The sequence below is a fragment of the Vigna radiata genome, chromosome 6, assembly GCF_000741045.1.
Source record: "Vigna radiata var. radiata cultivar VC1973A chromosome 6, Vradiata_ver6, whole genome shotgun sequence".
In the NCBI taxonomy this organism is placed as follows: Eukaryota; Viridiplantae; Streptophyta; class Magnoliopsida; order Fabales; family Fabaceae; genus Vigna; species Vigna radiata.
Window position 1 is genome coordinate 2242827 of NC_028356.1, and position 13222 is coordinate 2256048.

At 36.1% G+C, this 13222-nt stretch overlaps 3 protein-coding genes across 3 annotated transcripts; 2 read left to right on the forward strand and 1 right to left on the reverse strand.

Moving 5' to 3' along the window:
* Positions 1-1932: 1932 nt before the first annotated feature.
* On the forward strand, positions 1933-6875 carry LOC106764629 (conserved oligomeric Golgi complex subunit 5). Its single transcript, XM_014648921.2, has 3 exons — positions 1933-3101; positions 4347-4820; positions 5553-6875. Exons 1-3 carry the CDS (start codon positions 2016-2018, stop codon positions 6489-6491), a joined length of 2499 nt encoding a protein of 832 aa, XP_014504407.1. The 5' UTR covers positions 1933-2015; the 3' UTR covers positions 6492-6875.
* A 469-nt stretch (positions 6876-7344) lies between these two features.
* On the reverse strand, positions 7345-10098 carry LOC106763235. The gene is made up of 2 exons (XM_014647441.2): positions 9937-10098; positions 7345-9446 (listed from the first exon to the last, which is right to left on the reverse strand). Exons 1-2 carry the CDS (start codon positions 10020-10022, stop codon positions 7475-7477), a joined length of 2058 nt encoding a protein of 685 aa, XP_014502927.1. The 5' UTR covers positions 10023-10098; the 3' UTR covers positions 7345-7474.
* Positions 10099-10678: 580 nt separating this feature from the next.
* LOC106764632 (GTP-binding nuclear protein Ran-3-like) lies at positions 10679-12852 on the forward strand. The gene is made up of 8 exons (XM_014648923.2): positions 10679-10815; positions 10925-10994; positions 11127-11183; positions 11277-11394; positions 11709-11798; positions 11914-12093; positions 12187-12264; positions 12595-12852. Exons 1-8 carry the CDS (start codon positions 10813-10815, stop codon positions 12662-12664), a joined length of 666 nt encoding a protein of 221 aa, XP_014504409.1. The 5' UTR covers positions 10679-10812; the 3' UTR covers positions 12665-12852.
* Positions 12853-13222: the final 370 nt, after the last annotated feature.

Consider the following 13222-nt stretch of genomic DNA (forward strand, 5'->3'; position numbering starts at 1 on the left):
GAGTTAAAATAATCATAAAATAATTAAAATATAAAATGATATAAAATAAAATGAATTTGACAATAAAATAAAACTAGTTAAAAAATAGTTCATTTATTCATGATAATAGACATATAAAAACAGGTAAAAATGAAAGTTATCAATAAAACTGTCAATATAAAAATTATACAAGTCTATTAAAACAAATTAAACAAGTTTGTTTGTTTAATGACTAAATGAGTTTAACAATAGATATTACATAAGTCTAAATATACATTGATTATAGAGAAAAAAAAATCTTGAACACACATCTACACTCATTTGACACATTATTTATCATTTCTTTGTTATAAAAATCATATCAAACGAGTGTAGGTGTGTCAACCTATCATTATCCTTGATTATATGAGTTTAGTTATACACGCTATACGGGTATATTTATTATTTAGTATTGATTAGACAAATCTAGTAATATATGTTAGACGAGTTTGTCGATGTATTGAATAAAAAGTTTTTTTATACATTGATTACACAAATATAACATAAAAATTATACGAGTCTAACAATATGCTGAGAGTGTCCATACACTAATTAAATAAGTATAACAAAAAATATTATAAAAATCATTTCATACGTTGATAAAATTATTAGACAAATCTATGGATACATTGACTAGATGAGTAAAGAAAAAAAAAAATAGATGAATTTGTTTATGGTTGAACGCAACTTATCAAATGGATATAACTCTTTTGGTATGGATAGTTTATCAATATGAGCATGGATGTTCTTGTCTGGACATCTTATTTGGGCTACTGGATTTATGTTATTAATTTATTGATGCAGATATTGGCAGGAATTGATTGAAACTTTGAAGTGGGCTTGTGAAGGTACACCTTTGGCTAATTTGATTTGATGGAGAAATAAACCAATGACTTTTTTCCATTGTGATTGGTTTGACTAGCCTACCAAATTAACCATTATGGCAAGGAAAATTTTATCGTTAGGTTATAAATGGGAAATTCATGTTTGGTCACATATTTCGAGAAATGGTTCATGCATCGCAAGGCTAATAACCTTGAGGTTATAGGTTCAAATCCCATGACTATTAAATATCGATAGCGGGAGTCAAACTCATGCCTTTGCTGGAAGTTTCACATGAGATGAAACAAATGTATAATATATAAGTGAGATGCAATCTCATCTTACAAGTCGGTTTTGTGGACTTGAGTTGTGTAAATCTCATCTTACTATTCCAGTGATATCTATTCTTTCTTGGATATTTTTCTATTTCCACCCGTTGTCAGGTCACTATTAGACCACCCAATTTCTGCTATCACGCACGAGATGTCTATAGCGTGAATGTGATGTGATTATACGAATTTAACCATACAATTAGACTATTAATTCATATATTGATTACACGACTCTATCAATATATAATAGACAAGTCTTTATACACACAAAATAAACTAGTGTATTATTACACTTTAGATAAATATGTTGTTTCATTAATCAAATGAATCTTGTTCCATATATTAAACAGACAAAAGAATCCTTCAATACATTGAACACTCGAGTATGAGAATACACTATCTATACATTAATAACGAGTTTTATTAGACAAATCTATCTATATATATTATATCGATTTATTCATACATCAATTTATACTTTTATAAATTATACTATATATCTTTACATATCTTTTATATTTTTAAACAATAAACTTTATAATTTTACACATGTTTTATAATATGACTTTTACAAAACTTATTATTTATATTTTTACAAACATATTAAATTTCTAAATTTATAAATCATTTAATTAAAATTTAATTATAAACTTTAAAATATTTAATATTTTCTCCTTAACATCTAAATTACTTTTAATAAACACGTCGATATATAAAACTAGTATACGAAAAAAAAAAAAAAAATTAACTAAGAAGTTATACCAAGAAAAGAGAGACAAACTAACTTCTTCATAGTGTGTGCAGTGTAGTGAACAAGAGGGCCTTCTTCGCTCGCAAAACAAAATGGCAATGGCGTCACCAGCGGCGGCAAGGTCGCCGGTATCCGCCACCGCATCTCCGATGCAACGCCTCTCCACCTTCAAGAATCCTTCCACCGGCGCCGCAAGCGTTACCAACCCGACATCCTCGGCCCTCGACTCTCTCGCCTCGGATCCCATCTTCTCCGCCTTCTTATCCCCTTCCTTCTCCTCCACCTCATTTTCCTCCGCTGCCCTCTCCTCTGGCTCCCCGGCATCCACCGCCGAGAAGCTCCACCACGCGATCCGCCTCCTCGAGAACCAGCTCCGCTCAGAGGTTCTCTCTCGGCACAACGACCTCCTCTCGCAGCTCTCATCCCTCCACCACGCCGATCACGCTCTCTCCACCCTCCGATCCGCGCTATCCTCTCTCCAGTCCTCCGTCCGCCGCCTCCGTTCCGAGCTATCCGACCCGCACCGCTCCGTCGCCGCCAAAACCGCCCAGCTCTCCAACCTCCACCTTACAACAGAGCTCCTCCAGCATTCCATCCGCGCCCTCCGCCTGTCCAAGAAACTCCGTGATCTCATGGCCGCTGACCCCGAAAAACTCGATCTCGCCAAGGCCGCGCAGCTGCACTACGAGATCTTGAGCCTTTGCGACGAGTACGACCTTGGCGGCATCGACGCCGTCGACGAAGAGCTTGATTGGGTTAGGAAGACCGGAGATTTGCTTCGGAGCGAGGCGATGAAGGTTCTGGAACGCGGAATGGAAGGGTTGAACCAGGCCGAGGTTGGAACAGGGTTGCAGGTTTTCTACAATCTCGGAGAATTGAAGGTCACCGTGGAGCAGGTGGTGAATAAGTACAAGGGTTTGGGTGCTAAGAGTGTGAGTGTGGCGTTGGATATGAAGGCTGTTACGGGTGGAAGTGGATACGGTCCCGGTGGGATTAGAGGTTCTGGAACGCCCCACATTGGAGGAGGGGCTAAGGCTAGAGAGGCTCTGTGGCATAGGTTGGGGAATTGCATGGATCAGTTGCATTCTATAGCTGTTGCTGTGTGGCACTTGCAGAGGGTGCTCTCCAAGAAACGGGATCCATTTAGCCATGTTTTGTTGCTTGATGAGGTCATTCAGGTGAGGTACATTGGTTATTGTTTTTGCTGTATCGGACGGAAATTATGTCGCTGCTTGGATTCATATACGCCCATCTGTATCCACGGCACTATCACTAGAAATAATTGTTTGTTCTCTGAATGCCAAAGTTTGATATGTAGATGATAGGTACTATTTTGTGATTCTTTGGTATAATCAATTTACCAATATAATATAGTTGTGTAGCAAACACCCGTGGCTTACACAATATGGTGAGCCAAATCTGTGTTTGAATTGAAGCTTGGAACTTGTAGAAATTGTTAGCTCAAACAGGTTGCTTTTCTTACATCTGATTTGGTCAGTATTGTATTCGGAAACAATTTTTGTGTGTGCTTCTCTGGCTAAAAGCAGCGGATTATGATAGAAGTTTGAATTAAGTCAACAATTGTTAATTTCTGTATGTATATGTTCAGTTTTCTTCTGAAAAAACTGACATGGCAAGATCGGTGAATATGTTGCACTGATGTAAGGCAATAACTTTATACTTCATTTTTTTCTCTCTCAATCAATAATTTTTTGCGAAATACAAATCGGTGCCAGTCTTCCAAATCTTTCCTATTTTTTGGTCTTCTGTTTCCCCTACTATGCTGTAAAGTGAAGCATATGTTAACATATGCCAGGGGGTGACTATACTGTACTACCAATATATAACTGAAGAGGAAGTAAAGAGATCAAGCTTGATTGATTGATGTTTTTGTACTTCTGTACAATTATGTGAATATGCTTCCGGCTTTATGCAACAATATATTGTCAGAGGCCTTCTCTCTTTAAATGACCTATATAGGATGCAGGGTAGAAAAATGGTAAAATTACATGCCTGGGCATTCTCGTCTGGTGCATTAACCCCACTAAATGGATACGGATTGCATTGAATTGGATGAGATGAGATTTACTAGCAGTCTTTTCAAAATATACCCCTCTGTATGTATTCAGAGTGAAATAAGGTGATCAATATTTTAGATGTTCAAATAAGTTAATTTGATTTTTTTAATGAGGTATTTTATCCTAGGTTTGAAAAATTTTGCTATCTTATACCATGTAAAAATAAACAGATCTGATGGACTTCCTAGTTCCCGACGTTCAGTCTTCATTATTTATTTTACTTTACAGTATTGAGTTCTTACTAAGGAATATTTATCATACTTATTCCGGCTGATATTGTTCACACTTCCTAATTTTGTATTGGATATTTTTTCTCATTTTCTAATGGTGACTGCTGCTGCATAGGAAGGTGATCCCATGCTAACAGAACGTGTGTGGGAGGCCATTACTAAGGCGTTTGCAAGCCAAATGAAGTCTGCTTTCACTGCATCAAGTTTTGTTAAAGAGATTTTTACAATGGGATATCCGAAACTTTACTCCATGATAGAGAATCTACTTGAAAGAATTTCACATGACACAGATGTCAAAGGAGTATTGCCAGCTATCAATTCGTCTGGGAAGGAGCAGATAATTTCAGCTGTTGAAATATTCCAGAATGCATTTTTGGCTCATTGCTTGAGTCGCCTTTCAGACCTAGTGAATTCTGTATTTCCAATGTCTAGCCGTGGCAGTGTTCCCTCCAAGGAACAAATATCAAGGATTATAACACGCATCCAGGAAGAGATAGAAGCTGTTCAGGTGGATGCACGCTTAACTCTTCTTGTTTTGCGTGAAGTTGGCAAGGTTTTAATTCTTCTTGCAGAACGGGCTGAATACCAGGTAAACAGATATGACATTATTGTATCAACGGTGTTGTATGCTGTTCATTATATTTTTAAGCACTACATTAATTGGTTCAGAAAAGAATTTGATGCTGTCTAGCTCATGGTTTTCAGGAAGGCCACCAATTTTAGCTGTTACAAAACTTACATTTTTGGAATAAAGAATATCTTTATAAGGAAATTATGCGTACACAGAAAAAGGAAAATCAATTTGGCTGCATGCATATATTATACTATGAATTGCTAACTACATGGATATGTTATATTCCTATTAATATTATTGAAAAACAACTGTGTGTACTTTCATTTAGGAGTTTATATGTGTTGTATTATTGGTCTTGTGCTGTATCATATTCACTTTGTACTATTGTAGTTATCAGCAACCATTCAAGTACTGAACTTATATGCTCATTTTTCTTTTTCTGGTGTATTAAATAATTAATAATTTGGCTAGACGTATGCAATATTTTACTGATATTACTACCTGAAAGTGTTATCACTGGTCATGATATGGTGAGACGTAATGACTGATGATTGGTATTAAACTACCTAAAAAGTGCTGATGCTGTATGTTTTCTCTGCAGCTTAAAGACTCCCCTTCCCTTTCACTGTGTATGAGTCCTGCAATATTTAGAATTCCGAAGTTTATATTATTCAAGAGAAGGGATGATGTCTACAATATAAGCAAAATTAATTAGTAATACTTAAATAATTTTCATTGTTATGGCAGATATCCACTGGTCCTGAATCACGTCAAGTAAGTGGTCCCGCTACACCGGCACAGCTCAAGAACTTTACATTGTGTCAGCATCTTCAAGATGTTCATACACGAATATCGTCCATGCTTAAAGGAATGCCTAGTATTGCTGCTGATGTGTTGTCTGCTTCATTAGGTGCATTATATGGTGTTGCCTGTGATTCTGTAACATCTTTATTCCAGGCAATGCTGGACCGTCTTGAGTCTTGCATACTGCAAATACATGATCAGAACTTTGGAGCGCATGGAATGGATGCTGCTATGGACAACAATGCATCACCTTATATGGAGGAGCTCCAGAAGTGTATTCTTCACTTTCGCAGTGAGTTTCTATCAAGGTTGTTGCCTTCAAGAAATTCTGTAACTCCCGGGACAGAAAACATATCCACTAGGCTTGTCCAGAGCATGGCTTCACGGGTACTAGTATTCTTCATCCGACATGCTTCCCTTGTCAGACCGCTTTCAGAATCAGGCAAGTTGAGGATGGCTAGGGATATGGCTGAATTGGAGCTAGCTGTGGGCCAAAATTTGTTCCCTGTTGAGCAACTTGGGGCACCGTATCGAGCACTAAGAGCATTTCGTCCACTTATTTTCTTGGAAACAGCCCATCTTGCATCGTCTCCTCTTCTTCAAGATCTGCCACCGAATGTCATACTACATCATCTGTATACCCGTGCTCCTGAAGAATTGCAATCACCAATGCAAAGAAACAAACTAACTCCATTGCAGTATTCGTTGTGGCTAGATTCTCAATGGGAGGATCAAATCTGGAAGGGCATCAAAGCAACACTTGATGATTATGCTACAAATGTAAGGAGCAGAGGAGATAAGGAGTTTAGCCCTGTTTATCCTCTCATGCTTCAACTGGGTTCCTCTTTGGTTGAAAAGGATCAGACTTCCTCAAAGTCTTGATCCAGTAAATAATTTGTAGTCTAGCAAATTCAACCACATCAGCGACTTCCCATATGTGCTTCTTGAGAGTTCTTGAAAGGGTTTTGTTGTGGAAACACGATCAAGAGGCTGCTAGTTCCGCTAACAAGCATGAGGTACAAGCGTTCAAGTGATTTGTAGTTTTTTTTCCTTTCCTTTTTTTCATTTCTATTCTTTCCTCTTTTCTTTTCTTTTTTTTTTTTTTATAAACGGAATTACTGTCGTTGGTTAATCTCCATTTTCCTGATTAATTGTTGTTATATGCAATGTAGAGAAATATAGATTTTTGATGGAAGATAAAAACAAGTGCTGTTGTATACTCCTCGTGATTAATGGACATGTAATATATTCTTTTATCATTCTTTACCTAGGTTTGCGAATCTCTCCACCTATAGTCTAAACTATAACGATCTAATTATTTATCAAATTATTTTTCTGAATGGAGGCGACGAAAAAACACAGGACCAAGTAATGTAAGGATAAATGATCGGATGGTGGTGAAGAACCTTCCAGCTTATTTTTCAACGAAAAATGCATGCTAACGATTTAAGATTATTAGACTGAGTTTTATTTCGCAACCAATGTTATGAGAAAGAAAAGACATTTTTAGTAAGTGATATCAATTCAATCGCATGCCATTCACCTTACAACAGAAGAGGTTTCTTTAATTATTATCAGGTTTTCTCCTCATGATGGAGTAAAATAAATTAATTGAAGTCCATTTCTTTCGTGACAGAAATCGATGTTGTTCCTAAATGACCCAAGGAATGTCAAACTCCAGAAAGCTCAATTGTTGTGCCTTAGAGGAGCCAATTAAAGGTTACAACAGGCCCAGTTGAGCAAATCTCCCATACTTCTACTTCTGTTTAAAAGATTTTAAAACATGGCATATAAAGACTTCAAAGCAAATAAAATCAAGCACACTGAAAATAAAATCTTTTTAAAGTAATGTACTTAATCCATTATCAACTTGTCTTTCCTTGTGCTACGTGCGAAGGACCCATGTTCTCCATATCTTCTGCTATTTCATTACTCTTGCGAGTATACAGCTGAGAAATCCAATTGCTAACTCCAACACCAGTATCCTTCAAGCCAGATAATTGCGGTATCCAACTCTTCAAATCAGTGCCTGAAATCTTGTCATTGCTATCCCGAGTTTCGCAGACAAATCCTACCTTTTCTCTAGTATTTCTATGATTCATGTCTGGTACAATAGAAGGCAGATTGAATAGATGAGATACTTGAGGTGTAGAAGAGTACAAAGATCTAAGTTGCCTGCTGACATAGTCACTGCTGTTACTATACATATGAGGAACCCATTTGCTCACTGCAACACCAGCATCCTTCAAGCTAGATAACTGAGGCATCCAACCCTTTAAACCTACACCGGTATTGTTTCCATCATTGCTCACTTGAGCTTTTCCAATATTACTGAGATTCATAGCAAGTGTAACAAAAGATGGATTTAATAAATGTGCTGTTTCCCAAAGAGTACTGCTGTATAAATGCCTAATGTGTTCCCTGTCATGGATAGTTTGTACAAGTTCGGCATCACTTGGCCACCATTGTTCCAGACCATGAGATGCAAGAAATTCCTGTTTTTCTTTGGAGACAACCAACAACTTTGCTCTAAGTTGCCGATCTGTAAGATCCTTTTTCTCTTCGATTGTCTTTTCTCTTGTGCCACCATTCTTGTAAACATTCAGATAAGAAACACATTCCACCACCCAAAAGCTAGCATCCATCAAGCGAGGTAACTGAGATATCCAACCCTTCAAACCTACACCATAGGTATTGTCTCCATCATTGCCGAATTGAGCTTTTCCACTAGAAAGGGGCACAAATTTAAGTGTATTCCAGACATAATCAGTCGTTTCTCTAATGTTGTTGATGTGACTCATGGAAAATGAAACAAAATGTGGATAAAGTAAAAGTATTACTAGTGAAGGTGTAGCAATGTTCAAAGACCTAAGTCGCTTGCTTATGAGTTTGCAATTATGGATATCCTGCTCAAGTTCTGCATCACTTGAAAACCACTGTTTCAGGCTATGCGCCTCAAGAAATTCCTGGTTTTTCTTTGAGACAACAAACAACTTCGCTACATTTTCTCCATCTGCAGGAACCATATTTTCGTTGTCTTTGGTCTCTCCAGTTCCATCAGCATAAAAGTAAAGGCAACTGATATAGTCATTGCTGTTAATATACAAATGAGGAACCCTATTTCCAACACCAAAACAAGCATCCATCATACCTGATAACTGACGCATAAATCGCTTCACACTTGTACCGTAAGTCTTGTGTCCATCATTGCTAACTTGAACTTCATTACCTGATGCAAACATAGATTTAAGTCCATTCCAGACATACTCGGCCCCATCTCCAATATATCCAATATTCATGGCTAGTGAAACAGAAGGTGGATTAAATAAATGTGCCTCCACATTAATCCCTTCTTTTGCTAGTTCCTTTCCCACCTGAAGACCAAATCCAGCCCCCAAGGAATGCCCTGCAATGCAAACGTTCCTCCTTCCATGCATATCAGAAACTGATCGTAGTGCCTCCAAAGTTTCTTTAAACCTGAAAGAGCCCTTCAAGCTTTCCCAAGCAGCAAAACGGATGTCATCTTCAATATCTCTTCGCCCTGTATGGCTTCTGAGTAATGTTCCTCTGAGTGCCAAAACAGCTTTAGGTGCACCATTTGGTCTAATTGGTATAAAATCAGACAATGCTGCAGATCTATCCCATTCAAATATTGCGCCAAAAATAGATCCATCCCTTTCATCAATCAATTTATGGGTGAGCTTGTACTTCAAGGGCATCCACCAACTTGGAGCAAGAGCATTTTCCTGTGTTCTGTTCTCCTGTCTATCAAGTTCAAGCATGTAAACTGCCTTTACAAGGCTAGCCATGGCCATTCGTTTATAATCTGCATCCTTCCTGCATAGCAGAAAATAATCATTAGCAACATCCACTCTTATAATATCCGTCTTTGTCCCTAAAACATAAATCCTCAATTTGTTATCTCTCATTTTATGAAAATGTGTCGTGTGTGATTCCTGTTTCGATAAATGAATTTTTGGTAAAAGATAACACCAGGTGTAATACATTTTATAATTGAAGGACCAGGATATGAATGTTGTCTTATTGGAGTGAATTTCTATAACCTATTAGAAAACATGATAACCCATTTGGTGGTAAAGTTTGAAACTTTGCATTTGTTGGGTCTAGTGAAAAGGAGGTTCATTACGAAGATACAACATTCTCTGTCAAAAACCTTAAAACAATATTCTTTACATGCTACTCCACTTTACTTCGACTCACTTGGATTCTTACCTTTATATTATATGCTACACCTTTATATGTAACAAAGTGTAGTCAAGGATCATGAAATAGAGGAGTGAAAGACTAAACTAATCTGAGAACTCACCAGCAAGAATTGATATGGTCCCTCCAAGTGAATCTTGGAGGGCCAGTTGGGCCGTCATCAAGCTGGGTTTCAGGTGGAACCACCATCGCAATGTGCCCATGGTGGAGATTAACACGATAGAACGATCACTACCTCAGTGAAATTATACCAATTATTGTAGTGAAGGGGTTAAATACGAAAATTCTTTTCATCTCTTTTGATATATTTTTATTTTTAAATTTTAGAAATAATAAATAAAAAAAAGTTTTTTTAACAATTTTTTATAAAATGATTTATGAGTGATTCTTTTCAAATATTTAAACAGACTAATAAAATAATGATAATATTTTATTGTTAAATAATTATTAATTTTTTTTAATATATAATGATCCTAATAAATATAACACACAATTGTTTATTATGTGAATAAATATTATATCTATTTATTTATTTTCATGGTTTAAAAATCAAAATATGTCGTAATTTAAAATAGATAATTGTAGTATATCATAATTTAAAAATAAAAATAATAATAAATTTCAATTTCACGTTAAGATGTTTAACCTTGTGAAATGCAACTGTTGGATAAAAATATATTTATTTATTATTTAAAGGTTGAAAATGAAAAGTAAAATCTTTATATTTTCAAAAACCTTTAAATACTTAAGAAACTTACTTTATCTGTGTTTTCTGGTGCTACATGAGATTGAATCTGTAATTTAATCCAAGGGTAGAGAATGCTGCGTCATGTTGACGCTCTTACATCTATCTATAAATAAGCTTGAAAACCCTTTCTCTAAATAAACCCTCGCTCCGTCTCTCTTTTCGAACCCCTTCTCCTCACCGCCTCAGAACGACACAGTTCTGGTGTCCACACCAACAAACCCTCTCTCCGTTATGGTACGCTCTTTCTTTCCTTTTTCTTTCTTTTTTTTTTCTTTTGACAAAATCGCATGTATTTCAAAATTTCCTTTAGTTTTTGATTCAAATTGGATCTGTCATTTGTCAGGCTTTGCCCAATCAGCAAACTGTTGATTACCCAAGTTTCAAACTCGTAATTGTTGGCGACGGTGGCACAGGTATGATTTTATTCTTTTTTTCTCACTTTTGTTTTCGCCGATTGGCCTGTGTTTTCAGTTATTTGAAGTTATTTTGTTGTAGCGATCTTTGTTATACCTTCGCTATGAGCTTCTTTGTGGCGAAATTTGCAGGAAAGACAACCTTTGTGAAAAGGCATCTTACTGGGGAATTCGAGAAGAAATACGAACGTAAGTTTCGTTTATAATTGAGTTATGGTTAAGGTTGTGTGTCAGTGTCACGTTAAGCTTATTGCTTATCTCGATTTTGCTTGTCTATAACAGCGACAATCGGTGTGGAGGTTCACCCATTGGATTTTTTCACTAACTGTGGAAAGATTCGATTCTACTGCTGGGATACGGCTGGACAGGAGAAGTTTGGTGGCCTCAGAGATGGATACTAGTAAGCCATTTGGTCTCAAGTTTGTATGAACAAACCGTGGATACTGTTAGGACACTTAACTTTTCTTTTCGATCGCCATTTCTGCATATGTTTTGATTGTATACTCTGTCTTAGTTGGCGTTGTTCCTTCGTATGGTAGTTATTTGCATTTGTAGTTTTTATTTCTTTTAGGTTTAATTTGCTTAGATGTACGGAATCTCAGTACTACAACGAGATTTTTAAGTTGTTCCATTGGAAGTGCCTGTAAGCTTTTATTGAATTCTCCAGTTATGCAAACTCCTAATGCTTGTGTTAAACGGTGTCTTACGTTGCAGTATTCATGGGCAATGTGCGATTATCATGTTTGATGTTACTGCTCGATTAACCTACAAAAATGTCCCTACCTGGCATCGTGATCTTTGCAGGTTCGTAAATGAAGTCCTCTAAACCATTTTGAATGTATTGTATCTATTTTTTTTTTTTGGAATTGTGTGGTATATTTGGCACCTTGGGTAATTTCTGCCTAAAATGATTTTTCAGGGTCTGTGAAAACATCCCAATTGTTCTCTGCGGTAACAAGGTTGATGTCAAGAACAGGCAGGTGAAGGCAAAACAGGTTACTTTCCACAGGAAGAAGAATTTGCAGTACTACGAGATCTCAGCTAAGAGTAACTACAACTTTGAGAAGCCATTTTTGTATCTTGCTCGTAAACTTGCAGGGTAGAGTTACTGAACCTTTTCACTTCATAATTTCTATCTATTTGCATTTTAAAATGCGTATCGACTTATATTTTGCCTGTGTCATTTTTGCAGTGATCCTAACTTACACTTCGTAGAATCTCCTGCATTGGCTCCACCTGAAGTTCAAATTGATTTAGCCGCACAACAACAGTAAGCCCATCTGTCATGACCTATATCGTTTTTCCGATTCCATCACCCTTTTACTTGATTTACGTTTTATGATTGCCAATTTGCGTGGAGTTTAAAATGCTTTATAAAAGTGCACGGTAAAAAGTGAGGAAAATTGTAGGAAAAAAGTCAGTACCATAATGTTAAGTTGAATTAATCATGGGGCATGGGAATTGTTTCGTTTCCCATACTCCACAAATGCATTGCTTGATTCATGAAAAGTCTTTGTAACGTATTATTATTGTTCTGATTTGATATGATTGTTTCTTTAATATTAAATTTCGTAAATTTATGTATTGGTGACTTTTGCAGGCATGAAGCTGAACTTGCTGCAGCTGCCAGTCAGCCCCTTCCTGACGATGACGATGACGCCTTTGAGTAGAGAAAATAGTGTAGTGTGTTTATGGAATGTCATCCTTATTGTTGGTTTTGTATGCTACTGAAGTGATTTTGGGGTTGTAATGTTGACATTTTTGGATTTGAATTCGATATCTGAATTCAGTTATCATCCGAGATCTGTTGCTTAAATTTAATGTCTTTTTACTATATCGTGGGTCTTTTACAAAGATATGGATTGAATGTTTCATACAATTTTTTTTTTTTAATTTAAAAAAAATGTTCAAGTGTCAATTGAGTGTAATTATATTTCACGTGACAGGTCCTTATATTTGATATTTTTATAATTCAGTTTCTTTAACAGATTAATTTTGTTTTTAAGTTTTGTATAAATATTGGTGTAATGCAATTGTTTGATAAAAATATATTATATCATTTAAATTTAAAAAATCAAAACTAAAAATTTACAACACATTTTTCTTATATCTTTTATATTTTCAAAATCCTTAAAATCTTAAAAATCCTAACAGCAACTTTATCTGTTTTTTCACTATAATAATTAAGACAATAATAATTATAAATATGAATATTTAAGCCATCAATA